The sequence below is a fragment of the Bison bison genome, unplaced genomic scaffold, assembly GCF_000754665.1.
Source record: "Bison bison bison isolate TAMUID 2011002044 unplaced genomic scaffold, Bison_UMD1.0 scf7180017864390, whole genome shotgun sequence".
Classification (NCBI taxonomy): Eukaryota; Metazoa; Chordata; class Mammalia; order Artiodactyla; family Bovidae; genus Bison; species Bison bison.
In genome coordinates, this window is record NW_011494962.1 from 5,288,947 (window position 1) to 5,315,670 (window position 26,724).

Below are 26,724 nucleotides of genomic sequence, written 5' to 3' on the forward strand. Positions count from 1 at the left end.
CTACAGTCCACGGGGTTGCAAAAAGATTCAGTCAGGACTTAACAACACAGCTTCTTCAGCCTGAAAGTATGTAATACTTAACTAAATGCTTAACAACAACAACACTTAAATATTTAACTAAACAATGACAACAATACTTAACTAAATACTTAACTAAACAACAACAACAAAGCCTCTTCAGCCTGAAAGTATATAATAGAGCGACTTTGAAATTTCCCATAATGTATTAATAAAAGAGCAGGAATAGCTATTTCCACCTACAGAATGCTAATTCTATGGTCATTATACAGACTTTATTTTAATTCCCCACAATAGTTCAGATGAGGATACTGAAGCCAAGTAACATGTTTAAGTTGCTAATAACACAATTAAGATCACACAACTGGTTAATCTCAGAACTGAGATTTGAGTTCACGTGTCTCAGGAAGACTCCCTGGAGGAGGGCATGGCAACCCACTCCAGTATTCCTGCTTGGAGAAACCCATGGACAGAGAAGCCTGGTGGGCTACAGTCCATAGGGACGCAAAGAGTTGGACATGACTCAAGCAACTTAGCACAAACACATGCATGTCTCTGATGGCAAGCTCTAATTCATCCACTCAGTAGTCATCTGCCTTAGATAGACTTTTTGATGCAGAATGCCTTTATAATCTTAGCTCTGTCCAGAGACCTTCCTGTGAATATATACTATCAACAGGCATCAGATGCCCCGCTCTCACCCACCCCTCCGCCTGAGAGATGAGCACCGCAGGTTAGCCAGCAGGTACCTGAGCACCAGGAGAGCGATGAGAAGCAGCAGGACCACCGTCCCCGCGAGCGTGAAGACGGCAATCATCAGCATTTGAGGGCCTGTGGCAGAAAAGACGGTGAAAACTACGCTAGGAAGGACCCCTGAAAAGAGAACAAATGCATTTCACAAGATTCTAGTTGTATAAGACAATTTCAGCAAGTGGAAAGGGAGAGATCTTTTAAGATACCTGTTTCTTAGAGAAAGACAAATGTCATATGATAACACTTGTATTTGTAATCTAAAAAAGCCAAAATGATACACGGACTTCCCTAGTGACCCACTGGTGAAGTGGAAGACTTCACCTTCCAATGTAGGGGATGTGGGTTTGATCCCTGGTCGGAGAGCTAAGATCCCATATGCCTCGTGGCCAAAACCCAAAACATAAAACTTAAGTAATATATTAAAAAATTCAATAAAGACTTTAAAAATGGTCCACATCAAAATGATCTTGAGAAAAAAAATTTTTAAATGATACAAATGAACTTATTTACAAAATAGAAACAGACTCACAGACCCAGAAAGCAAACTTACAGTTACCAAAGGGGAAAGGTGGGAGGGAAGGATAAATGAGAATGAACATATACACAATACTATATATAAAACAGATAATCAACAAGGACCTACTGTATAACACAGAGAACTCAATGTTCTGTAATAACCTACATGGGTGAAGAATCTGAAGAAGAATGGATATATGTATATGTACAACTGAATCATTTTACTGCACCCCTGAAACTAACACAATATTGTAAATCAACTATATGCCAGTATAAAATAAAAATTAAATTTAGGGGTGGGTTGGGATAGGGTGTGGGAAGGAGGTTCAAGATGGGTGGCACATATATCTACTTATGGCTGATTCACTTTGTTGTGTGGCAGGAACCAATACAACACTGTAAAGCAATTATCCGCCAATTAAAAATGAAAAATTTTTAAAAAGTAGGAAAAGTAGGAACTACTTCAAAAGTAGGAAGTCAAGACATACCTGGAGTAACAGGCAAATTTGGCCTTGGAGTACAAAACGAAGCAAGTCAAAGGCTAACAGAGTTTTGCCAAGAGAATGCACTGGTCATAGCAAACACCCTCTTCCAACAATACAAGAGAAGACTCTACACATGGACATCACCAGATGGTCAATACCAAAATCAGACTGATTATATTCTTTGCAGCCAAAGATGAAGAAGCTCTATACAGTCAGCAAAAACAAGACTGGGAGTGGACTGTGGCTCAGATCATGAACTCTTTATTGTCAAATTCAGACTTAAATTGAAGAAAGTAGGGAAAAACACTAGACCATTCAGCTATGCAAGCTGCACAGTTAGTCACTCAGTCGTGTCTGACTCTTGCGACCCCATAGAAGGTAGCCTGCCAGGCTCCTCTGTCCATGGGATTCTCCAGGCAAGAATACTGAAGTGGGTTGCCATCTCCTTCTCCAGGGGATCTTCCCGACCCAAGGATCGAACCCAGGTCCCCTGCATTGCAGTCAGACTCTCCAACTGAGCTACCAGGGAAGCCCCCATTCTGGTATGACCTAAATCAAATCCCTTACAATTATACAATGGAAGTGACAAATAGATTCAAGGGATTAGGTCTGAAGGACAGACTGCCTGAAGAACTATGGACGGAGGTTTGTGACATTGTACAGGAGGCAGGGATCAAGACCATCCCCAAGAAAAATAAATGCAAAAAGGCAAAATGGTTGCCTCAGGAGGCCTTACAAATAGCTAAGAAAAGAAGAAAAGCTGAAGGCAAAGGAGAAAAGGAAAGATATACTCATTCAAATGCAGAGTTCCAAAGAATAGCAAGGAGAGATAAGAAAGCCTTCTTCAGTGATCAGTGTAAAGAAATAGAGGAAAACAATAGAATGGGAAAGACTAGAGATCGCTTCAAGAAAATTAGAGATACCAAGGGAACATTTCATGCAAAGATGGGCACAATTAAGGACAGAAATGGTATAGACCTAACAGAAGCAGAAGATTTTAAGAGCTGGCAAGACTACACAGAAGAACTATACAAAAAAGATCTTCATGACCCAGATAACCACGATGGTGTGATCACTCACCTAGAGCCAGACATCCTGGAATGCAAAGTCAAGTGGGCCTTAGGAAGCATCACCATGAACAAAGCTATGGAGGTGATGGAATTCCAGTTGAGCTATTTCAAATCCTAAAAGATGATGCTGTGAAAGTGCTGCACTCAATATGCCAGCAAATTTGGAAAACTCAGCAGTGGTCACAGGACTGGAAAAAGTCAGTGTTCATTCCAATCCCAAAGAAAAGTAATGCCAAAGAATGCTCAAACTACCACACAATTGCACTCATCTAATATGCTAGCAAAGTGATGCTAAAAATTCTCCAAGCCAGGCTTCGATAGTACGTTAACTGTGAACTTCCAAGTGTTCAAGCTGGTTTTAGAAAAGGCAGAGAAATCGGAGATCAAATTGCCAACATCTGCTGGATCATCAAAAAAGCAAGAGAACTCCAGAAAAACATCTACTTCTGCTTTATTGACTATGCCAAAGCCTTTGACTGTGTGGATCACAACGAACTGTGGAAAATTCTGAAAGAGATGGGCATACCGGACCACCTGACCTGCCTCCTGAGAAATCTTTATGCAGGTCAAGAAGCAACAGTTAGAACTGGACATGGAACAACAGACTGGTTCCAAATTGGTAAAGGAGTATGTCAAGGCTGTATATTGTCACCCTGCTTATTTAACTTATATGAAGAGTACATATGTGAAATGCCAGGCTGAATTAAATACAAGCTGGAATCAAGATTGAATGGAGAAGTATCAATAACCTCAGATATGCAGATGACACCACTCTCATGCCAGAAAGTGAAGAAGAACTAAAGAGCCTCTTGATAAAAGTGAAAGAGGAGAGTGAAAAAGCTGGCTTAAAACTCAACATTCAGAAAACTAAGATCATGGCATCCAGTCCCATCATTTCCTGGCAAACAGATAGGGAAACAATGGAAACAGTGGCTGACTTGATTTTTGAGGGGCTCCAAAATCACTGCAGATGGTGATTGCACCCATGAAATTAAAAGATGCTTGCTCCTTGGAAGAAAAGCTATGACCAACCTAACAGCATATTAAAAAGCAGAGACATTACTTTGCAACAAAGGTCTGTCTAGTCAAAGCTATGGTTTTTCCAATAGTCATGCATGGATGTAAGAGTTGGACTATAAAGAAAGTCGGGCACTAAAGAATTGATGCTTTTGAACTGTGGTGTTGGAGACAACTCTTGAGAGTCCCTTGGACTGCAAGGAGATCCAACCAGTCCATCCTAAAGGAAATCAGTCCTGAATATTCATTGGAAGGACTGATGCTAAAGCTGAAACTCCAATAATTTGGCCACCTGATGCGAAGAACTAACTCACTTGAAAAGACCCTGATGCTGGGAAAGACTGACAACAGAGGGTGAGATGGTTGGATGGCATCACCGACTTGATGGACATGAGTTTGAGTAAGCTCTGGGAGTTGGTCATGAACAGGGAATCCTGGCATGCTGCAGTCCATGGGGTCACAAAGAGTCGGACACGACTGAGTGACTGAACTGAACTGATGGAAAAATGAAAATAAATTTTAAAAATTAAATTTAGAAAAGATATCCTTCTTTTTTAATTTCTTCATTGGTAATAGAGATGCTGCATCTTTGTTCTGTGAAGAAAATTGTTTGGAATGTGCCTCCAAAGCGGCATTATTTCAGTTACCCTTATAGTTTATACATTTTTTTCTTATGGGAGGGCTTCACTGGTGGCTCAGATGGTAAAGAATCTGCCTGCAATGCAGGAGACCAGGGTTCGATCCCTGGGTTGGGAAGAACTACTGGAGATGGGAATGGCAACCCACTCTAGAATTCTTGCCTGGAGAATGCCATGGACAGAGGAGCCTGGTGGGCTATAGTCCATGAGGTCGCAAAGAGTTGGAAATGACTGAGCAACTGACACTTTCTTATGGGAATCATCGAATGTTAGAAGATAAAATAGTTTCCAGCACAGAATTTGGATGGGAAGACTATCTGATGTCTTTGAAACTGATATACCTAAGGAGGATTCATAAAGGAAGAAACTGACAACTGGTTTTCAATTCAGAGAACAAATCAGAGGAAAAGTAGGTCAGTGTGGAATGCACAGTAAATGACAGAGTTGCCTGCTGGTCCTTTACAAGCTCAACCCCGTCATTGAGGGAAGTTAATGGGAAGTGTAAGGAATTTGATTTTTCAGTATGTAGGTGAAGCTGTATAGATGAAGGAGTTTGAGAGATTCACAGAAGAGTAAGTAAATTCAGGAAAATGTGGATTCAACCCAATGAAGCATTGAAGCAGAGTTCTGCATGGGCAGAGGACTAGAATGAGAAGGACAATAATAATAACACTGTACAAGAAGGTCATTGTTCACACATGCCTCACAGGCTGGCTCTTGAATCCTCTAACTTCCTATTCTATTCAGAAGGCAGAGGGTTCAAGAAGAAGAAATAGGATGGACTCCAAGCAATAGACAGTGTATAAGAAGCTAGCCGATAATAGCAATATGGTGAAGAAGACAGGTATTTTTCTTATAGCAAAAATATGAAAGATAGTCAAACTCTAAGGATAAATGTTCAAGGAAGGTGTAATCTAAAAATAAAACTGTAAAATATTTCGAGAATTTGGCATTTAAAAAATCCATTTGTGTGCACGTGTGTCACAAAGGAGAGACATTGGAGCTACACAGAGAAATGTTATTCTGACACACTATTGGGCCTTAGAAAAATAATAATAATGAAAATATTTAATGATTTTCAATTTAAAGAATCAACTTACAGGTAAATGACAGAAGGCTTCCTGTGGCTAGCAAATAAATATTATCAGCCCTGACAAATAAAAGAAAAATACAGGAGAATTTGGGAGGTGAGAAGGAGGTAGAAGGAAGGATAGAGACATGAACATCTTCATCTTACAACTTTGGGAAGCAAGAAGCTTTATACATGTTTGATAGAACTCCAGGCTTATGCATATTAATTAAAATTACAAATGTAAAATTATAAACACTAAATGTATTGACAAAAAGACAGAACTATATTGAGAAAAGCTTAGAGAAAAGTATGCCTAATGAAAATGAACTAAATTTTAATTTATCAATACAAGAAATAGGTAACATCTAAATCTCATAAATCAAGAAACACATGCATATAATTTAGAAATATGCAAAAAACTAAGCAGAACGGACAAGACCAGGGATGCACAGAGGCGGGGCTAGGTACACTCACTTTCTGTTATGAATATTTCTACTCTCAGATTTTAAAATCATGTGCATGAATTTTTCTACAATAAAAATAAAACGAAAAAAGTCATTTTATTAGTAGTGTTCACATCTTTTTTTTTTTTTTTTGCATCTTTGAACATAAATATTTGTTCAAATTTAAACTTTTTTCCCTAAAAATTGATTAGTAATGTGGAATTACTTACTATTCATTGCGGAAAGCCTTGGCCAAGCCAGCTGAGGGCAGAGCGTCCTGAGACTGTCGCTCAGGAGACACTTGGCTGGCCTGTCTAGTGATAGTCAGGGTTATACACAGTTGTACTTCAAGTTGCACGGATGAAGGTCTGGCCCTGTCAGGGCTTTCATGACATGATGGGACCTCACCTCAGGTAGGTAGGTAACCATCATTATGACCCAAGCATGTGTGCTCTAAGGCAAAAGGGGAGAATTTAGAGGTCAAGCTCACTGACCACCCCTCAGCCTGATGACATCAAGTATTCCTTGCTTGAAACACACTGAATACATTCCTTGAGTTTCCTGTAGTAAAATGTAAATGGAATAAGACTATTGTCTCTGTGTTCATTCTGCCAATTGCCAAACCTAGTTTTCTATAGGAAAATTTATGTCAAAGGGTGGATAGAACACATATTAAGGATAGGTGTAGCTAAAATAGAATGGAATACTTTCAGTGTTTTATCAGAACTGTAATATCATTCACTGGGCAGAGAAGTAAAGTCCATATTTACAAATCTGGCACATCTTATTCAGACAATAAGTAAAACAAAACAAAACTAAACTAAATAAAACCACAAGCTAATTGCATAAACCATAGAATTTACTCTCCTCCAAAAAACAACTTCAGGGAAAGGAAATTCACGAAGGATCTCTTACCCTGGCCTGGAATATCATTAGGAAGTTTGTGGTTCTTCCAGATGAAGGTGGGGCTCTTATCCACAGGGCTAGTCTGGTTCACACGGGTGTCATAGGTCAAAAGAACCTTGTACTGTGTCGGGGCATGAAAGAGAAGAAGGGTGAACAGATAAAGACACTTTAGAATGACTTCTGATGAGACTCACCATCCTTCCCAGTGACATTTGAATTTTTTTTAATTAATTTTTATTGGAGCATAGTTGCTTCACAATGGCGTGTTAGTTTCCACTGTACAGCACAGTGAATCTGCCATATCTATTTCTCAGTGAAACAAGACAAATGATACACAGCTGGGAACTAGTTAGGATCTACTTGGTTCTCATCATGAACACTATTAGGCCGAATAGTTTTCTGTTTTTAATGACCATACATTATGCTTGCCCAGTAGACATTCTCTGGGTCTTTAGAGAACTCAAGTCTTTCATTTTACAAATGTGAAAACAGAGGCAAGAAAAATTAAATGGCTAGCTCTAAGTCACATGACAAGGGAGGCACCAGTGTTTTCCACAATATTAAACTGCTATTAAAAATGATGGCTTGAGAAAATACACCATAGTTAAAATTCATTATATTTATACATGTCAAGGGGCTGCTAGAGAATTCTACATTCCTTAAGTTCTATCAATTACATGATTTTTGAATCTCTTCTATCTCTATGCTGTAATGTGCTTTCTTATAAAAAGTTTCTTTTTGAGGCAAGGTGACAATAGAAATATTAATATATCCTTAAATTACTGCTGCATATATTGAGTCAGTTTTGTAAGAGACATCTCCAAAATGATCATCCTTCTAAAATTCACCACTGCTCCCTCAAAACATGCTGGACCAAAGTTTTACATTCTCAAAACTACACTCTTAACTTGACAGCAGAATATAAACTATATTACATAGTAATATAATAATATGTATTATAGTCACACACAATACTATACCAGATGTATATATAGTGTGTGAATATAAAGCATAACATTACACGGCTATTTTTATGTGCCTGAAGGATCAAACAATTAACGATTCTCATGAGATTGCAGAGGGAGAGAACAGGGAATGTTTCATTGAAATTTTTAGTTTTGGAAATGAATAAACAATTCTTAGAAAAAAAAAACAACCACCAAAAAGAAAACCTGTAATTTTCTCATTGGTACCCCATCAATAGTCTGGTCTTCATATCAGTGTTTTCTGGGTGGGTATATTTTATATAGTAAATAGAGTGGATATTCTGAATAAGAAGTTCTACGGGAGAAAATGTTTAAGGAATATGGCCCATAGAGGGGCATAATTGTAAATCTGAAATTAACTTGTAGATTCTAAATATAACTTCTCCTAGTCCTTCTCTATGACTTGCCTTTCAGGATAACCCTCCTCACCCAGTCACCTAATCCCAAGTTCTTGATAAGAACATACTTTGCTGGTGTCCACAGAGGTGTACAGAAGGTACATGGTATTGTCAATATCCCCACAGGCATCCAGAGTCACAGGACCCACATGCCCTAAGGCAAAATCAGAAACAGTTAGAGACCATCACTGACGTCCTGACTGAAAGACCAGTTACATCCTGACACGGGGCATAAAGCAGATTCCGATTGTTCTATTTTACTGAAAAATTGTTGACCTTAATGATGTAATTAGAAGGCATTGGTTCTTGGCTCTGAGATCGCTGAAGGATATTTCTATGAGAGACGCTATTTAGAGAGAAGGAGAACTCCCTTTCACTGCATTTAGGATGATGACACTAAATGTAATTAGTCAGGAGATTTCTCCTGATGATTCGAGACAAGTTTTTGCTGAGAGTATTAACTAGTGGCACCGCGTTTAAGTCATTGCACAACCTAAAGTAGATTGCCAAAAGGTCAAAATCCCTTCACTATCACTTAGCTGAACACGCTGAGAAAATTAAGTTCTTGGAGCCTCAGTTTTCTCATCTATGAAATTTTAGCCACATAGCATGAGTCTAGGAAATGGTCGGTTAGGTTAAAAAAAAATTACCAAGTATCAACAATTTCACATGGTTCAAAATAAGAGCTAGTATTGTTTACTGTACCAGGCTCTGTGCTAAGTGCCTTATATGCACTGATCATTTTAATCCTCCTAAAACACCACAACACACAAATTGTTATTATCTCCATTTTACTGATGAGAAATCTGAGGTCAGGGATATTATTTAATTGCTCCAGGTTATAGGTACAGCTAGCAGGTGGCTAATTACTACTAATGATCACAGAGGTGCAAGTAAAAAGGTGGGGGCCACTGTCTTTGCATCTTCTCACCCCCGTCCATTGCTGATATGACTGTCCCCCACTGCCGACATGACTTTCTAGGAATGTAAAGGGTTGGTGCCCTCTTTGTTTCTCTCTTTTCCCCCTGGAGAGCCAGGCCTTGAAGACTGCAACATTCAATCAACTTCATACACGGGGGAAACTAGAAAGTGACTACACATGCCGAGGGGAAGTCAGAGACTCAGAAAACCTGAGAAGACCTCAGGTTTCCATGTCAGGCTGATCCTCAGCAGAGATGGCCTACAACAATAAAAACAAAAAGCAAAACCAAGTAACAGGAAACCCTGAGAAGGAGAAAATTCACCATTTCCCAGATGATTTTCAGGATTACCACATTATTAGATTTGAATGTCCAGTTTTCAACCAAAATTATAAGTCATATGAAGAAACAGGAAAATATGATTTACTCAATAGAAAAAAATAAATAAACCAATGGAAGCTATCCCTGAGAAAGTGATGGTGGGTCTACTAGAAAAAAGGTTTTAAAACAACTACCTTAATGCTCAAATACCTAAAGGAAGACATGGGTAAAGTCAGGGCAGTGATGTATGAACAAAATGGAAATATTAGCAAAAAGATAGAAATCATAAAAAAATAAATTCTGGAACTCAAAAGTATAGAGGCTAAAATGAAAAATTCAAAGGCATATTTGAGAAGGCAGAAGAATAATTAGTGAACTTGAAGATGAAAAAGAAAGTGAAAGTGTTAGTCACTCAATTGTGTCCGACTCTTTATGACCCCATGGACTATAGCCCAACAGGCTCCTCTGTCCATGGAATTCTCCAGGTTAAAATACTGGAATGGGTAGCCAGTCCTTTCTTTAGGGATCTTCCCAACCCAGTGACTGAATCCGGGTCTCCCTTATTGTGCACAGCTTCTTTGCTGTCTGAGCCCCAGGGAAGCTGGAACTAGAAGAAAGGACAATGGAAATCACCAAATCTGAAGAAAAGAAATAAAAAAGATTGCAGAAAAGTGAACAGACCTTAAAGGACCTGTGGAATACCACTAAGCAGACCAACACATGCATTGTGGAAGCCCCAGAGGGAGAAGAGAAAGAGAGAGAAAATGGTAGAGAAATAATGGCTGAAAATGTCCCAAATCTGATGAAAGATATGAATATAAACATCCAAGAAGCTCAACAAATGCCAAGTAGAATGAATTTAAAGAAATCCATGCCAAGACACATCATAATCAAATCGTCCACAGCCAAAGACACAGAATTTTGAAAGCAGCAGGGAGAGAAGTAATTGATAACATATAAGGCAATGGCACCCCACTCTAGTACTCTTGCCTGGAAAATCCCATGGGTGGAGGAGCGTGGTAGGCTGCAGTCCACGGGGTTGCGAAGAGTTGGACATGACTGAGCAACTTTACTTTCACTTTTCACTTTAATGCTTTGGAGAAGGAAATGGCAACCCACTCCAGTGTTCTTGCCTGGAGAATCCCAGGGACGGGGGAGCTGGTGGGCTGCCGTCTATGGGGTTGCACAGAGTCGGACACAACTGAAGCGACTTAGCAGCAGCAGCAGCAGCAAGAGATATTCAGTAAGATTATAAAGCAGATTTCTCACTGTATATTCTGAAGGTTAGAAGGCAGTGGGCTGATATATTCAAAATGCTAAAAGAAAAAAATATCAACTAAGAATCTGTTATTCAACAAAGCTGTCCTTCAGAAGTGAAAGGAGAGTAAGATATTCTGAAATAAATAAAAGCTGAGAGATTTTTTACCAACCAATCTTCCCTGCAAGAAATTCTCAAGGGAGTCTAGGAGGTTAAAATGAAAGAACACTAGATGGTAGCTTGAAGCCATAGGAAGAAATAAACATTTCAGTAAAGGTAAATCAGCAAGCGATTACAAAAACTAGTATTATTATAAAAACAATGTGTTATTCCACTTTTTCTTTTCTATATTACTTAAGAAATGAATATGTTTAAAAAAATTAGTCTAAAACTTGTATTATTGTAACTTTGATTTGTAACTCTACCTTTTGTTTTTGACAATCTAGGAGACTAATACTTAAAAAATAATTAGTTTACTCTTTGGACACAAAGTATAAGGATGTAGTTGTGCAACACCAATGTCTGAGAGGGATGGGAATGGAGCTATTAAAAGAGCAGAGTTTTTGTATTTATTGAGGTTAAGCCAGTATAAATTCAAATTAGAGGGTTATAATTTTAGGATCTAATCCCCATGGTAACCACAAAGAAAACAGCTAAAGAACACACATGAAAAAAATTTAAACATTTCAGTGTAAAGAAATAAATACAAAAGAAGACAGTAATGGATAAAATGGGGATGAAAAAGCTATGCAGTATATAAAAAATAAATAGCAAAATAACAGAATAAATCTCTCTTTATCATCAAGGAGATCCAACCAGTCCATCCTAAAGGAAATCAGTCCTGAATATTCATTGGAAGGACTGATGTTGAAGCTGAAACTCCAATACTTTGGCCACCTGATACAAAGAGCTGACTCATTTGAAAAGACCCTGATGCTGGGAAAGACTGAAGGTGGGAGGAGAAGGAGACAACAGAGGATGAGATGGTTGGATGGCATCACTGACTCAATGGACATGAGCTTGAGTAAATCCTGGTAGTTGGTGATGGACAGGGAGGCCTGGCGTGCTGCAGTCCATGGGGTCGCAAAGAGTCGGACACAACTGAGTGACTGAACTGATCAGTAATTATTTCAAATGTAAATCAATTAAATTCTCCAACTAAAGATAGAAATTGGAAAATTACGAAAAAGTGATCCAACTATTTGATGTCTATAAAGAGATTCACTTTTGATCCCAAGACACAAATAGTTTGAAAGCAAGAGGATGGAGAAGGATATGCCATGCAAGTATTAACCAAGAGAGCAGAGGTGGATATACTGACATCAGATAAAACTGATCAGACTTTTAATCAAAAAAGTTTATAAGAAACAAAGATTTTCACTGTATATATTAATAAAACACTCAATAGAGCAAAAATATATAAACAAGTACAAACATTTATGTACCTAATAACAGACCAACAAAATATATGAAGCAAAAATTGGCACAAAACTGTTCTACAATAGTGGTGCCAGTGGTCACGAATCTGCCTGTCAATGCAAGAGATGCAGGAGACCCAGGTTTGATCCCTGGGTCGGGAAGAGCCCTCAGAGTAGGCAATGGCAACCCACTCCAGTATTCTTGCCTAGAAAATTCCATGGACAGAGGAGCCTGGTGGGCTACAGTCCATGGGATAGCAAAGAGTTGGATACAACTGACCACACATGCACTGCTTTATACAATAATAGTTGGAGATTTTAACACTCCACTTTCTCCAATGAATAGGATAACAAGATAGAAAATACGTCAAAAAATATAGAGGACTTGAACATAACAAGAAACCAACTAGACATAATGACAAATATAGAACATTCTACCCAACAACTGAACTTTTGCACATTTGTTGGCTCCAGTTAAGTTAAAGGTATTTAACGGTTGACCCATCTATTGCCATACCCTCTCTTTACTGTCTACAGGGCGCATATTTGGAGAAACTGTAAGTAAAGTGTAGTTTGCTCTTAGGCAACTGGTACCTTCAAAAGTGATGTTCCTGAAAGCATGAGCAAATTTAGAGGTGGTAACATCTTCTCCATTTTCAAGAAATATCTTCAGCATATGTCCAAAAAGCAAGACTCCATCCAGGTAGGCAGCAGCAAAATCATTTTTTGCCTAAATTAGAAAGGAAAAATCTTAAAATGAGTTCCAAAAAAAAAAAAAACAAGATTCTGGTCTTGAACTCCACTCATGTGGAGTCATCCCAACATTGTTGGGGTCAAGCAGGATAACTGGAAAGGTAAAAGAATATTAATGGAATTGCAAGGATGGGATTAAAGGAAATTTTGGAAAAACTTTCCTTGGACCAGGGCTCTTTCTCATCCCCTTATCACAATTCTGTCTTCTCTTGGGATCAATAAACTGTGAACACTGCCTTTAGGGAAGGAACTAAAAGTGGCCGTGCTTCCTCCTTCCCATGATGGTAAAATATTTTATTTCAACCAGGAAGAACAACATACAGCATTTCTCATACACAATTATGAGAATTTTCAATTCTCATAAGGTTTTATATAGAAATAACATTTTCATTTAAGAATAAAAGAGAACAGCAACAAAAACAACCCCACTGCCTTTGAGTAGCGTGATGCGATAGGAAGAGTTTTGATCGGCTGATACCACTGTATTTGCTTTGGAGAGAGTCCTGGTTGGGTGTTAAGGGCAGACACAAATGTCTGCCCTGGTGAACATAAGAAGGGGTCGGGACTCCTCTGCCTCTGTGGCAGTTGTGTGGTGGTCTTTACAGAATTGGGCTGGATTGAAAGCTCAGTGCCCCTGAGACCGAATGAGCTCAGACAGTTTGGCCCACCCACCTGTAAAGAATCAGACTTTTGCCTAAGCCTAGCAGCTGTGCAAGTGAAATCTGAACATGACACCCAGAAGTATATTTGTTAGAAAACATGAAAAAGGAAAAAGGAAAACATCTCTCATTGGCTTCAGTGTCTTTTGCTGAAATCATCTTTTCATGAAATGAAAAGCATCAGTTAAGACCCAGCCCCTGAAGGGGTACAGCCCCAAATTTTGGCAGGGTTGCAAAACAGAGGGCTTAGAATTGCCAGTCTAGGCAAAATGGTGATTTTCTCAAAGGTCCCCAACTTTCCTTGCTGCTCTTTGGGCCTCGTCATCCTAAAGTTGTTTGAGGGCTTCGGGACTGACCGCCCCTTACTCCCTCCCTTCTCCAAACCTGCTCTCAACCGTGTGTGAGGCCAGAAAACATCCAGTGACTTTAGCTGCGTTAAACTGCAGTGACCATCAAAATCCAATGTGGTATTAGAGTCTGGGGTTTTGCATTTAATCAAGACATTAATCATTTAATGTCCAATTGGAGGCTCTTTTTCTGGGACAAATGCTAAACCAGATGGGATGCTGGAATAAAAGAAATAAACCAGGCCTCTCCTGTACAAATTCGGATGATAATCAACCTAATGACAATAAAGGACTGCGTCTTAACCCGGGAATGTGTATCTTTAGAGGTAGAGCTCTGATACCAGGGCCAGGGACGTGGGGAACTTCATCCATTCTACATTGTCTAGTATGTACCTCCCCTAAGTTAGCAGGGCTGCTTCTGATCATCCCGCAACGTTGCTTCTGTTTGGATGTTATAGCAGCCTGCAGTGTGGTGCTGGACTACAACCTAGCACAGTGACATATAGAAAGAGTTTGATTTTTTGCAAATTTATTGATTTATTTTGGGCTGTGCTGGGTGGGTCTTCATTGCTGTGTGTGGGCTTTCTCTAGTTCTGACACACGGGAGTGACTCTCTAGTGGCTGTGTGTGGGCTTTCCACTGCGGTGGCTTCTGAGCACGGGCTCTAGAATTGCTGGCTCAGTAGCTGTGGTGCACCTGCCTAGCCTCCCCCATGGCATGTGGAGTCATCCTGGGGCAGGGACTGAACCCGTGTCTCCTGCACGGGTGGCCAGAGCCTTAACCACTGGACCACCAGGGAAGTCCTGGAGTTTTAATAGCAAGAATCCTGCTATTACACATAATTGGCTCAGTTAACATTTGCTGAGTAAACTGGAACCAGTGGAGGAACAATTTGCTCATTTTAGAATCTGGGTCCTAAATGGAAGAATGGTATCTTACCCCTGCCAGAAGAATAAGAGTATATATGTCTATGAAATTTACCAGTGATAGATTTTTGGAGGAGGAACTATTTGAGACGGAGTTTTCCGGAGGCAGGGTCAAAACAAGAACATTTTTCATGTAGTCAGGGGCTGTGACATTGTCCATGAAGTAGTGGTCACTGGAATAAAAAGCACAAGTTTCTCATGAAAATCAGATTGCTGCAAAAAATGGAAATGGAACTCCTACCGATTCGTACATCAGCTTTGAGATAGTTTAAAACATTTTTTTTTTCCCCTGCAAAACTTTCTACTTTCCCCAGATAAGTTTATTTTTTTATACACCTGCTGCCTTGAATAGCAGAACTTAGATGCTGTGGTTAACAAACATAAATGGAAATGGAAGATCATAATACAGATACTTGTTTTTTTTATAAAGTTTATATGAATCTTAATATTTTTAAAATAAATATTTTGATAGGTTATTCTGAAATTAAAATAAACATGAAGGATCTAGAATATACTAACAAACAGAGGTTCATTTGTTTCTTTAGCAATTCACTGCAGCTAATTCTTTAAAAAGAAAGAAGATTTTGGGGGAGCCCTGGATATGTAAGCTTGTTTTCAAGGTTTAATGACTCTTGGCTGATACCTGCATTTTCTCTGACACTGTATGCTTCTTAACATTAGCTAACTGGTCCTTGTATTCTCAATTCCTGGGCTTCCCAGTTGGCACTAGTAGTAAAGAAGCCACCTGCCAATGCAGGAGACATAACGCGCTCTTGCAATGTGGGAGACCTGGGTTTGATCCCTGGGTTGTGAAGATCCGCTGGAGAAGGGAAAGGCTACCCACTCCAGTATTCTGGCCTGGAGAATTCCATGGACTGTATAGTCCATGGGGTTGCAAAGAGTTGGACACAACTGAGCGACTTTCACTTTCACGTTTGCTGTTTGGGTTAGAAAGATCCCCTGGAGATCTGGCAACCCACTCCAGTATTCTTGCCTGGAGAATTTCATGAACAGAGGAGCCTGGCAGGCTACAGTCTATGGGGTCATAAAGAGCTGGACACAACTGAAGCAATGCAACAGTACACATCCTCAATTCCTAGACACATCTGGCACATTGAGGACCCTCGATGCTGTATCTATTTATTTTTAAGAAATTTATTTATTCGGCTGTGTTGGGTCTTAGTTGAAGCATGAGTGATCCTCATTGCGTCACATGGATCTCTTGCTGTGAAGCACTGGTTTAGCTGGTCTGAGGCATGTGGGATCTTAGTTCCCAGATCAGAGATCGAACTTGTCTCCCCTGTATTGCAAGGTGGATTCTTAACCACAGGACCACCAGGGAAGTACCTGCTAATCATTTTAATGTTTTAATCTGCAAATAATATAACATACTTGAACTGCTGTTAGCCAGGATGACCATCATTTAATATTCAAATGTAGGTGAATATATCTATGTGCTGAGGACTGTGTTGAAGAGTTTGTTTATATTACCACACCTCATCCTAAAGGACCCTTATAGATATTTTTATTCTCACTTGATAAATGAGAAGACTTAATCTCAAAATGCTAAGTAATACCCAAGAGGCAAACGAAATGAAAGTGTCAGAATTATAATTTGAAATCACAAGTTATGTCTAGTTTCAAATGAATCTCATATGATCTTCCCGAAACACAGCCAGGTGTCCTTAGGGAATAGTGATAAAAGGAGGCCAACACTTTGGCAGTAGATAAGGAGTTTCTAAAAATAAAGTTACACCAAACTGGTTCCACTGAGGCCTCCTTCCAGGAGGCAAAGCAGTCATTGAAAGAGGCTATCAATGTGGTTGCAGGAATAAAGTGTTGATAATTCTGCCCTCTTTCTTGTCTTCTGCAGCTAAAAGGCTCAGCTGACTATATTATCTTCAGAAACTAGATATGCCTGCAGTTCCCATGCTTCATCTTTCTCAACACTGAGACAAGTACATTCAAGGTGTCTGAAATGACTAATCAGATATGATACACTGCGGTAATAGCTTCTGCTCTGAATACAGACAGCAAATGATCAATGATCCAGACAGGTAAGTGAAGTCATATGATTCAGCCGATGGAGCAAGAGACACAAGATATACCAGCAACGCCTTTTTAAAGCTTAATCTGACTCAGATATTACCTTGGCACTTTTTTTTTTTAATGGGTTCTCCATAAAACTGTAACTACATTAGAAGATGAGTGGTAAAAAAGCAGGGATGTGATAAAAGATGCTTTCTGTTCTCCAGAATTTTCTCCCCTTAGTGCCAGTGAAGTGCAGGGGAAAATTACCACCCAGTGATTACACTGCAGAGGGCAAAGAATAATCGCGTCAGTCAAATTCACTTAATGGGAACTTCCCTCTTACCAAAGGTGGCTGAAGGAAAATAATCTAGGACCAAAGGCCACTAGCAATCAAAGGCACAGATACAGCCCATGTTCCCAGACATATGACTGGGATACTAGCTGATCTATTGCTGCCTGGGAAAAAGACCTTATGATCAGGCTGGAGACCAGGATCTTTGTTGAATGGGCATGTGGGTTTAATGTTTTGTTTTGTTTTTTTAAATAAAACTTTTGTATTTATTTACTTATTTTTTAGTTTTTAAAATTTTATATTGGAGTACAGTTGATTAACAATGTTTCGTTAGCCTCAGGTGTACAGCAGTGATTCAGTTATACATACACATGTATCTGTGCTCAGTCGTGTTAGACTCTTTTGTGATCCCAAGACTGCAGCCCACCAGGCTCCTCTGGCCATGGAATTTTTTCAGACAAGAATACTGGAGTGGGCTGCCATTTCCTCCTCCAGGGGATCTTCCCGACCCAGGAATCGAAACAGTCTCTTGTGTCTCCTGCCTTGGCGGGTGGATTCTTTACCACTGCGCCACCTGGGAAGCCCATACGTGTATCTATTCTTCTTCAAATTCCTTTCCCATGTAGGTTGTCACATAATATTGAGCAGAGTTTCCTGTGCCACACGGTAGAAACCTTTCATATGGTCCTTAGACATGATAGCGATATCAAAGGTATACATCTCTGCTAAGGCTATAATGAATTAAATAAGAATGATAAAGAAGAAATTAAACATTGGTTAAAATATTATCTTTATACTGAATCCCATTTAAGGCTATGAAAAACACGAGAAAAGAGAATATCTTTTGGAAATCCTTATTTTCTTTCTGAAAGGAGAGTTCTTCCAAATATTATACCTACTTGAATAAATCCACTAGAATAATGACGATGTCTTCAGCCACTGCCCGGTTACCCCTGAGGTTTTGGATGGTTTCCGGTCTACCACACATAACAATCACTGCAGGAGACAGAGCAAGACAGAGAGAAAAATATACAATAATCTGTTCCCAAGCAAGAAGGGAACCATGTGATTGAATCTGAACCCAGTAAGTCTATGCTACATTCATGTTTTAAGATTAACACCAATTCCTCAAATTTATTTCCCCCCACATTTTTTTTTTTTTTAACGGAGTCAGAGTAGAGCTGCATGGGATCTTAAAAAGGATCATCTAGTCCAGGCTTCCTTGGTGGTCCAGTGGTGAAGAATCTGTCTGCCAACTCAGGGGACACAGGTTTGATCCCTGCTCTGGGAAGATCCCACATGCTGCAAGGCAACTAAGCCAGAGGGCTACAACCCCTGAGCCAACACCCCAGAGGCTGCGAGCCACAACTACTGAAGACTAAGTGTCTACAGCCCGCGCTCTGCAACGAAAGGAATCACCGCAATGAGAAGCCTGTGCCCTGCAACTAGGGAGTAGCTCCTGCTTGCCCCAACTAGAGAAAGCCCATGTACAGCAGTAAAGACCCAAGACAGCCAAAAAATAAACAAATATTAATACATGTATCTTTAAAAAAGAATCATCTAGTCCATTTCCTTAATTTTACTGATTTAAGGAAACTATAGCCAAGACGCCAACGATATAAAAAAAAAACTGGTAGATGACAGAAACAGCTCTGAAAATCAAGTATTTGCGTCTGTTTAGTGCTTACTCCACTACATAAGGCTGGAGTAGTTACAAAAACTATTTTCATTAATAAATGAAATGCACTACCCACATGTAGGTCTTCCCTGGTGGCTCAGAGGTTAAAGCATCTGCCTGCAATGCAGGAGACCTGGGTTCGATTCCTGGGTCGGGAAGATCCCCTGGAAAAGGAAATGGCAACCCACTCCAGTATCCTTGCCTGGAGAATCCCATGGACGGAGGAGCTTGGTGGGCTACAGTCCATGGCGTCGCAGAGTCGGACAGGACTGAGCACTTCACTTTCACCCATATATAAAGTTGTTGGCAAATATATAAGTTAGTGTGAGCATTAATAAAATCTTCCTAAGCACCTTTCCTTGGGTTTTGCTTGCAGCTTCTTAACTCAGAACTCAGTGACAGAGTTCCAATCTGACTCTCTAAGCTCTCCAACGCATTGTAACCAGATTTCCGAAATGCATGGCTTGATGCTAAGATGAGTGAGTTGGGAGACACTTCATTAGATCTTTTCCTACACTGTGTTGTCCAGTTGAATTGAAAACATTTTAGGGACATGAATCATTTTATATTTCTTTTTTCCCATGTCTTGTTCAATGTTTTGCAAATGGTAGGTTCTTAATATGGCAAATGCTTGATAATGACAGCAAATGATATTTTGAGGGATACCAGGAAATCCTGCCAAGCAAGAACCTTTCCTGGTAGAAAATTTGACAGTTGATTCCTGATATATCCTTATTTGTAAAAAGAATCCTTAACACATAAGTATTCTGATATATTCTTATTTGTAAAAAGATTTCTGTGGAGGGTGAAATAAATCACTGAATTACTTGGTGAGAATGATTTTATACCATTCACTTTTCATACTTGGTCTATAAATGAGAGATCACTGAGCAAGTGAAATAGAGAATAAATCCAAGTGAAACAGTCTTGGCCTATCTTATAATTTTGCCTAAGGCTAGATATCAATAAATACGTCCTCTTGGTCACTGGGGAAACAGGATTCAGAATATTTGAGGATTCGTCACAGATTCAACAGTATATTAGATTGTGGCGAACTTTTTTTTTTTAATTTTATTTTTTAACTTTACAATATTGTATTGGTTTTGCCATATATCAACATGAGTCCGCCACAGGTATACACGAAGCAGTTTATTGGGACTTCCCTGGTGGTCCAGGGGCTAAGACTCCACGCTCCCAACGCAGGGGCCCTGGGTTTGATCCCTGGTCAGGGAACTAGATCTCAAATGCCACAACTAAGATCTGCTGCTGCTGCTGCTGCTAAGTCGCTTGAATCATGTCCGACTCTGTGTGACCCCATAGACGGCAGCCCATCAGGCTCCCTTGACCCTGGGATTCTCCAGGCAAGAATACTGGAGTGGGTTGCCATTTCCTTCTCCAATGCATGAAAGTGAGAAGTGAAAGTGAAGTCGCTCAGTCGTGTTCGACTCTTAGCGACCCCATGGACTGCAGCCTACCAGGCTCCTCCATCCGTGGGCGTTTCCAGGCAAGAGTACTGGAGTGGGTTGCCATTGCCTTCTCCAACTAAGACCAGGCACAGCCAAATAAATAAATGTATTTTTAAAAAGCAGTTCAATAGTGTGGATTGTGATATCATTTTGGTTCATAAAAGCTGGCTTTTAGCCTTATCATTACCTTCAAGAAGCTGATATATTTTAAATATTTATTTATTTATGGCTGCACTGGGTCTTCCACATGGGCTTTCTCTGGTTGTGGTGCATGGGCTTCTCACTGCTGTGGATTCTCTTGTAGCGGAGCACAGCCTCTGGAGCGTGGGCTTCAGTAGCTGTGGTGTACGGGCTCAGTTGCCCCATGGCATGTGGAATCTTCCTGGACCAGGGATCGAACCTGTGTCTCCTGTTTTAGCAGGCAGACCCCCAACTACTGGACCACAAAGGCAGTCCCATGTTAATATACTACTTTTGCTAATTTCTCCAAGGATAAGGTTTGAATCTGCAAAAGGAACCATATAATGGAGTTGCAAGCAGCTACAGACCTTCCCAAACACACAAAATATACAGTAATGATGACAGCTCTGGGGGTACATTTGTCCAAATCACTCATAGGGAGGCGATGGTTGTGAGGAAGTAGCCGGCAAAAAAACGATCTTGCTTCATGTCCTCTTACCATTGCTTTTCCTGTTCTGATCCATTAAAATGTCCTGAAACTCGGTATCTCCTCTCAACATCTCCTTGAAGCCTAGTTTCTGAGAAAAATAGGAAACTCCAGCCTCCAGAGCATTGAGGTACCTAGAACAGAAACAAAGAGAAACTCTAAGCAATCAGCTTAGTTTCTTCATGGCTTTCCATGTCGTTTGCTCACTGCTTACAGATGTCTCCAGGGGACTTGTTCATCTAAAATCCATTGCCTCTGTTAACACAATGGACAATACACATCACGATCCCAAGGGTTAGGATGAATGTCTAATTTAGGAGGAGTATAGGGACAGTTTCAGGGGATCTTCGTGTATTCATACAAACAGGAGGTATTTCCCAGATCCCTTCTAAAGGCTTCTTGCTATTTGCTGAAGGAAGGCTACTCTGTTCTCATCCCATTATCACACAGAAATTGAAACTTTTGAATCTATAGTACAAAAATTCAGAGCTGATAGGAGTAATTTTTCCTCCTGTATGAAACTGACTTCTGTTCAGCCCGAAGTTTCTAAGATGATGCCTTAGTATTGATTCTTACAGTTCCCTAGATGTGTGTTCTCAGGGGTACCCTATTTTAGTCCTCCGAGTGCTTTGGTGGAGAGAGACTTCAGGTTCCTTCAAGTCATTCTTTCTGCCACCTTTGCTGGAGTTGTGTGAGCTCTGTAGTTTCATTTTAGCAACAGTGCCGGATACTCTGTTCTCTCCAACAGTCTGATTCCTCTGAAAAGCTGTGAGAGAAATGATTTCTAACCTGTTGTGTAGGACAGGCAGAATGCATATTCTCTATCATGTCTGATTTCCATGCTCCTTAAACAGAGATCATGGTACTTGTCCTCTTTTCTACAGAGAGTTTACTGTGGGGAATTGATAAAACTAACATGAAAGTACTTTCAAAACTGCAGAGTGTCACACATGCAATGTATGTCGATTATATTAATGACATCATGTTTCTTTCGGCCCCTTTGCCTTTACTTCATCAAAGCTGTATTTATTGCTACTTCACTTATGCCACTTGGAAAGAATTATGAAAATATTTAGTCAATGTATTTACCATTACATAGACACACTTTATGTCAATCACACTGAGGCAAGGAAAACAGATCATTGTTAACTAACAGACTCTATAAGAAAAGGCAACTTTTCAAAAATATGTTCAAAAAACATCTATTCAGAGTTCTCAAGACATATAATACACTCTATACAATTCCTTTTTATTATAATGAAACATTAGCTGTTGCTGTTGATTTATTTCTAAGTGAAATTTCAATTTGACCTGAAGTTAAGGGGTACCTACTTCAGAGAACTGTGTTTAATAGATCTAGTTCAAACAGGAGTAACAAACAGCCTTATCTAAATATATTTATAGCTTAGGAATGAAATCAGTTAAACATAAACTATGTACCAGTTGCATGTAAGAAAGTGGGTTGGTTTCCATTCCCAACGCTGTTACTTCATGGAACGAGCATCTGATAATAACTAGGGGTCTGCTGAGAGTTTATGGTTTCTCTCCATGGTTTATGGCTAAATGTCAGAAGGATATTAATGGTCTTGCTTACCAGAAACAGTCCTCAGTCTCTGTACTATTCTTGAAAACATACGCAGTGTTCCAGGAAAAAGGTTTGAATTGAAATTTGACTTTCCAAAAGTCAACCAAAAAGTACATCAGCTTCCGAGCTGGAGACATCATCCTGGTTAAGGTTTCTTTGTAGTCACATGACAATCCAAAACTCCCAGCTGAAATCATGGGATAGTTTAAATCTGTGTCAAGGCTGTGCCAAGAGGTGAGAAATAAACCAATATCAGGATTAACTTAAGTAGCACAAGTAAGATCCTTCTTTAAGCTGTTTCAGCATGTGGGTGGAAATGACAAAAATGAAATAGGGTCATTCAAGCAGGTATTCGACTTACATAGGTCCCTCTCACACAAGTGAATTTAAAGAATATTTACTGAACATATGCTACATTCTAAGCATACTCTGGAAGTTGTCTTATATATGTGGCTTGGTTTCCAGGTGGTGCTAGTGGTCACCTCCCAATGCAGGAGACATGAGAGACGTAGGTTCCATCCCTGGTCCCTGGAGGAGGGCATGGCAACTCGCTCCAGAATTCTTGCCTGGAGAATCCCATGGATAGAGGAGACTGGTGGGCTACACTCCATAGGCTTGCAAAGAGTCAGATACGACTGAGGCGACTTAGCCTGCACACACGCACTGCCTTCTCTGGGCTTCCCTGGTGGCTCAGATGGTAAAGAATCTATCTGCAATGAGGGAGACTAGGTTCGATCCCTGGGTCAGAAGATCTCCTGGAGGGTGTGGTAACCCACTTCAGAATTCTTGCCTGGAGAATCCTATGGACAGAGGAGGCTGGTGGGCTACAGTTCATAGAAATGCAGAGTCAGACATGACTGAAGTGACAGCATGCACAGGCACTCACACATGTGGCTTGGTTACTTTGATTTATTCTAAGATGAGTTTCATCAGGTTGCCCTAACATCTAGGCTAGGACATATGGACTTTGGGGCATAGGACTAAGAAAAACAGAAAATGGGCCACCACAGCTACTATAAATGTTGTGAAGCCAAAAAGATGTCCCTGAAATTCCCTTCCATGCACTGCTTTATTTTCAGCTCTTATACCCACTTCAGTATTCCTGCCTGGAAAAATCCCATGCACAAAGGAGCCTGGTGGGCCACAGTCCTCAGGGCCCCAAAGAGTTGGACACAACTTAGCAACTGAGCATGCAGGTGCTTCGGACCACCTTTGAGACAGGCTTCACCGGAGGACTTTATGGTTTTCCTTCTCCTGTTCGGCACATGGATCTACTCGTGGTTCCTTAAACATCAAGTCAGTTCAGTTCAGTCACTCCGTCGTGTCCAATTCCTTGGAACCCCATGGACTGCAGCACACCAGGCCTCCCTGTCCATCACCAACTCCCGGAGTTTACCCAGACTCATCTCCATTGAGTTGGTGACGCCCTTCAACCATCTCATCCCCTGTCGTCCCCTTCTCCTCCTGCCCTCAATCTTTCCCAGCATCAGGGTCTTTTCAAATGAGTCAGCTCTTTGCAGCAGGTGGCCAAAGATTTGGAGTTTCAGGTTCAACATCAGTCCTTCCAGTGAACATTCAGGACTGATCTCCTTTAGGATGGACTGGTTGGATTTTCTTGGAGTCCAAGGGACTCTCAAGAGTCTTCTTCAACACCACAGTTCAAAAGCATCAATTCTTCAGTGCTCAACTTTCTTTATAGTCCAACTCTCACATTCATACATGACTACTGGAAAAACCTTAGGAGGAGAAGGGGACGACAGAGGATGAGATGCTGGATGGCATCACTGACTCGATGGATGTGAGTCTGAGTGAACTCCGGGAGTTGGTGATGGACAGGGAGGCCTGGCGTGCTGCGATTCATGGGGTCGCAAAGAGTCGGACACGACTGAGCAACTGAACTGAACTGAACTGAACTGACTAGGTGGACCTTTATTGGCAAAGTAATGTCTCTGCTTTCTAATATAGTGTCTAGCTTGGTCATAGCTTTTCTTCCAAGGAGCAAGCATCTTTTAATTTCATGGCTGCAGTCATGCCTTAAACATATCAAGCTTTATTTTCTATCAGGGTCTTTACAAATGCCAGAAATGCTGTGCCCCTACCTCTTTGCCTGGTTGATTCTTACTGATCCATCCGGTCCTAGATTAAATCTCTTTATCCATCGGGAGAACTTTCTTTGATACCTGACACCAGGTAATTATTTGAGAGAGAATCTGTTTAATCTCTGTCTCCTCCACTAGACTGCAAGCACCATGAAGGTGAGGATCACACCTGGCTCATTCACCTCAGTATCTCTGGGCTGCCAAGTTTGTATGAAGATGTTTAATATGTATTTGAGAAAGGAAAACAACATCCCCTTCCATCTTTGGTGGTCTATTAAAGGTTTTCTCTGTGTAGACAAAGAGTGATCTTGATTCAGGGGGAGATGGAACAGAAAGAAAGGCATGTGGGAGGGATTTTTATTGGGGAAGGGTGATTTGGCAGAACGAAGTATTTTGTGGTGGTGAGAATTACACTGCATGAGACGAACAAGAGGGATGGGGGCGATTTTCCAGAAGCCAGAGAAATATTTCCCTCTAAAACATACTGGAAGATTTTTTCTTCTAAGTTGGGCACTGTGTAAAGTACTTTAGTATGTTATTCATGTAATCCTCAAATAGCACTATGAAATAAGAATCCTACCACTGTTCCTGTTCTTACAGACCTAAGGATGGAACAGCGCCCTGCCAAGGCCCTAGGGTGCTTTCCTTTGTGTTTGTGTCTGGGAATATTTCATTTATTCAATTTTCAAATTATCCAAGTTCATTATCTTCCCTGTATCTTGCCAGGAGTCTAACTTCATCTCTCATGCTAAGTCAGTTCAGTCATGCCTCTTTGCGACCCCATGGACTCTAGGCTCCTCTGCTCATGGGCTTCTCCAGGCAAGAACACTGGAGCGGGTTGCCATGCCCCTCTCCAGGAGATCTTCCCGACCCAGGGATCAAAACCAGGTCTCCTGCACTGCAGGCAGATTCTTTACAGACTGAGCCACCAGGGAAGCTACAACCTCATCTCTACGGTTTTGCTTCTCATACTCAGATGTTAGTAACTGAACTGGAACAGCTACTGTCATTCGCCCCACATTGAACAAAGGCAGTTACCTGGATGAGGGCATGACAGTTATTAGAGAGGCTGCAGAATACAAGGGCACCAAACTGCTGACTGTATTATCTGAACTAGACTGCTGTTTGATAAATCACTTAAATATTGATGATTTTGTCCTGACTTCAAGTCACAGGGGCGTGAAAACAACAACAAACCAAGCTACTTACTACATTTGGAAGGTGGAATAGGTACACGAGGGCCCCATGAGGACACAGCCCATCTGTTTTTTACTCTGTAGGAGAAAAAAACAAACAAACAACCAATCCCTAAAAATAAAACATGAATCAGTGCACAGGAAAGAAGCGGGCAAGGGGGAGGCACCGAGAAGGCAGGAAAGTGGGCCTTTCTCTCTCATTCTAACATCTCCGGGATGTCTGAGCTGGGAGAGGCTGTGGAAGGAGGCAAGAGAATCCTGCTGAAGGTGTGTTGCCCGAACATGAACCTGGACTCTCTTATCAAGGGGAGGATGTCCAGTGGCTGAAGAGGCACCGGCAGACTGTAACATCAGCAGTGTCTGTAGGCCACGTGGTGAACAGACTAGATTTGGAGGGGCTGTGGAGAGAGAGGGCAAGTTCCGGTTTTAGGGGAAGCAACAAGCAGGGCTGCAGAGAACAAACTGCAGTGTAACTGCTTTGAAGTCTACAGATATATTCCACCCTTTCTCAAGGGGCACCCGACTAGGAATATTCCATCGACGGTGTTGGAGAACCAGGTTACATCTTCCTCTGGAGAGGTAGAAAGAGGAGACACACCTTCGTAGAACTGCAAAGTGGAGTGTATTCAACTCCTCTTGCTCACTCCATATCCTCCACGATTTAAAACGGCGACTGTAATGAGCCACGCCTCCTGACATGAGTGTGGCCAATCAGGTTGATTCCATGTTATTGATTAGAGCTTCAGAACCATGCTCTGTGCCCACACTCTACTTTATGAAGGGCTTTTTCTTAGGTTTCTGTCGTA

At 40.7% G+C, this 26,724-nt stretch overlaps 1 protein-coding gene across 1 annotated transcript in view; it reads right to left on the minus strand.

Moving 5' to 3' along the window:
* Window positions 1–26,724, minus strand: part of GUCY2C (guanylate cyclase 2C) — a 65,413-nt gene that overhangs the window by 33,153 nt on the left and 5,536 nt on the right. Inside the window, exons 3-11 of the mRNA XM_010858720.1 lie at window positions 25,932–25,996; window positions 22,633–22,845; window positions 21,051–21,172; window positions 18,127–18,223; window positions 14,960–15,077; window positions 12,814–12,949; window positions 8,371–8,456; window positions 6,928–7,039; window positions 768–849 (exon numbers count right to left, since the gene is read on the minus strand). Coding sequence (XP_010857022.1) covers window positions 768–849; window positions 6,928–7,039; window positions 8,371–8,456; window positions 12,814–12,949; window positions 14,960–15,077; window positions 18,127–18,223; window positions 21,051–21,172; window positions 22,633–22,845; window positions 25,932–25,996 — 1,031 coding nt within the window. The remainder of the gene's footprint in view (window positions 1–767; window positions 850–6,927; window positions 7,040–8,370; window positions 8,457–12,813; window positions 12,950–14,959; window positions 15,078–18,126; window positions 18,224–21,050; window positions 21,173–22,632; window positions 22,846–25,931; window positions 25,997–26,724) is intronic.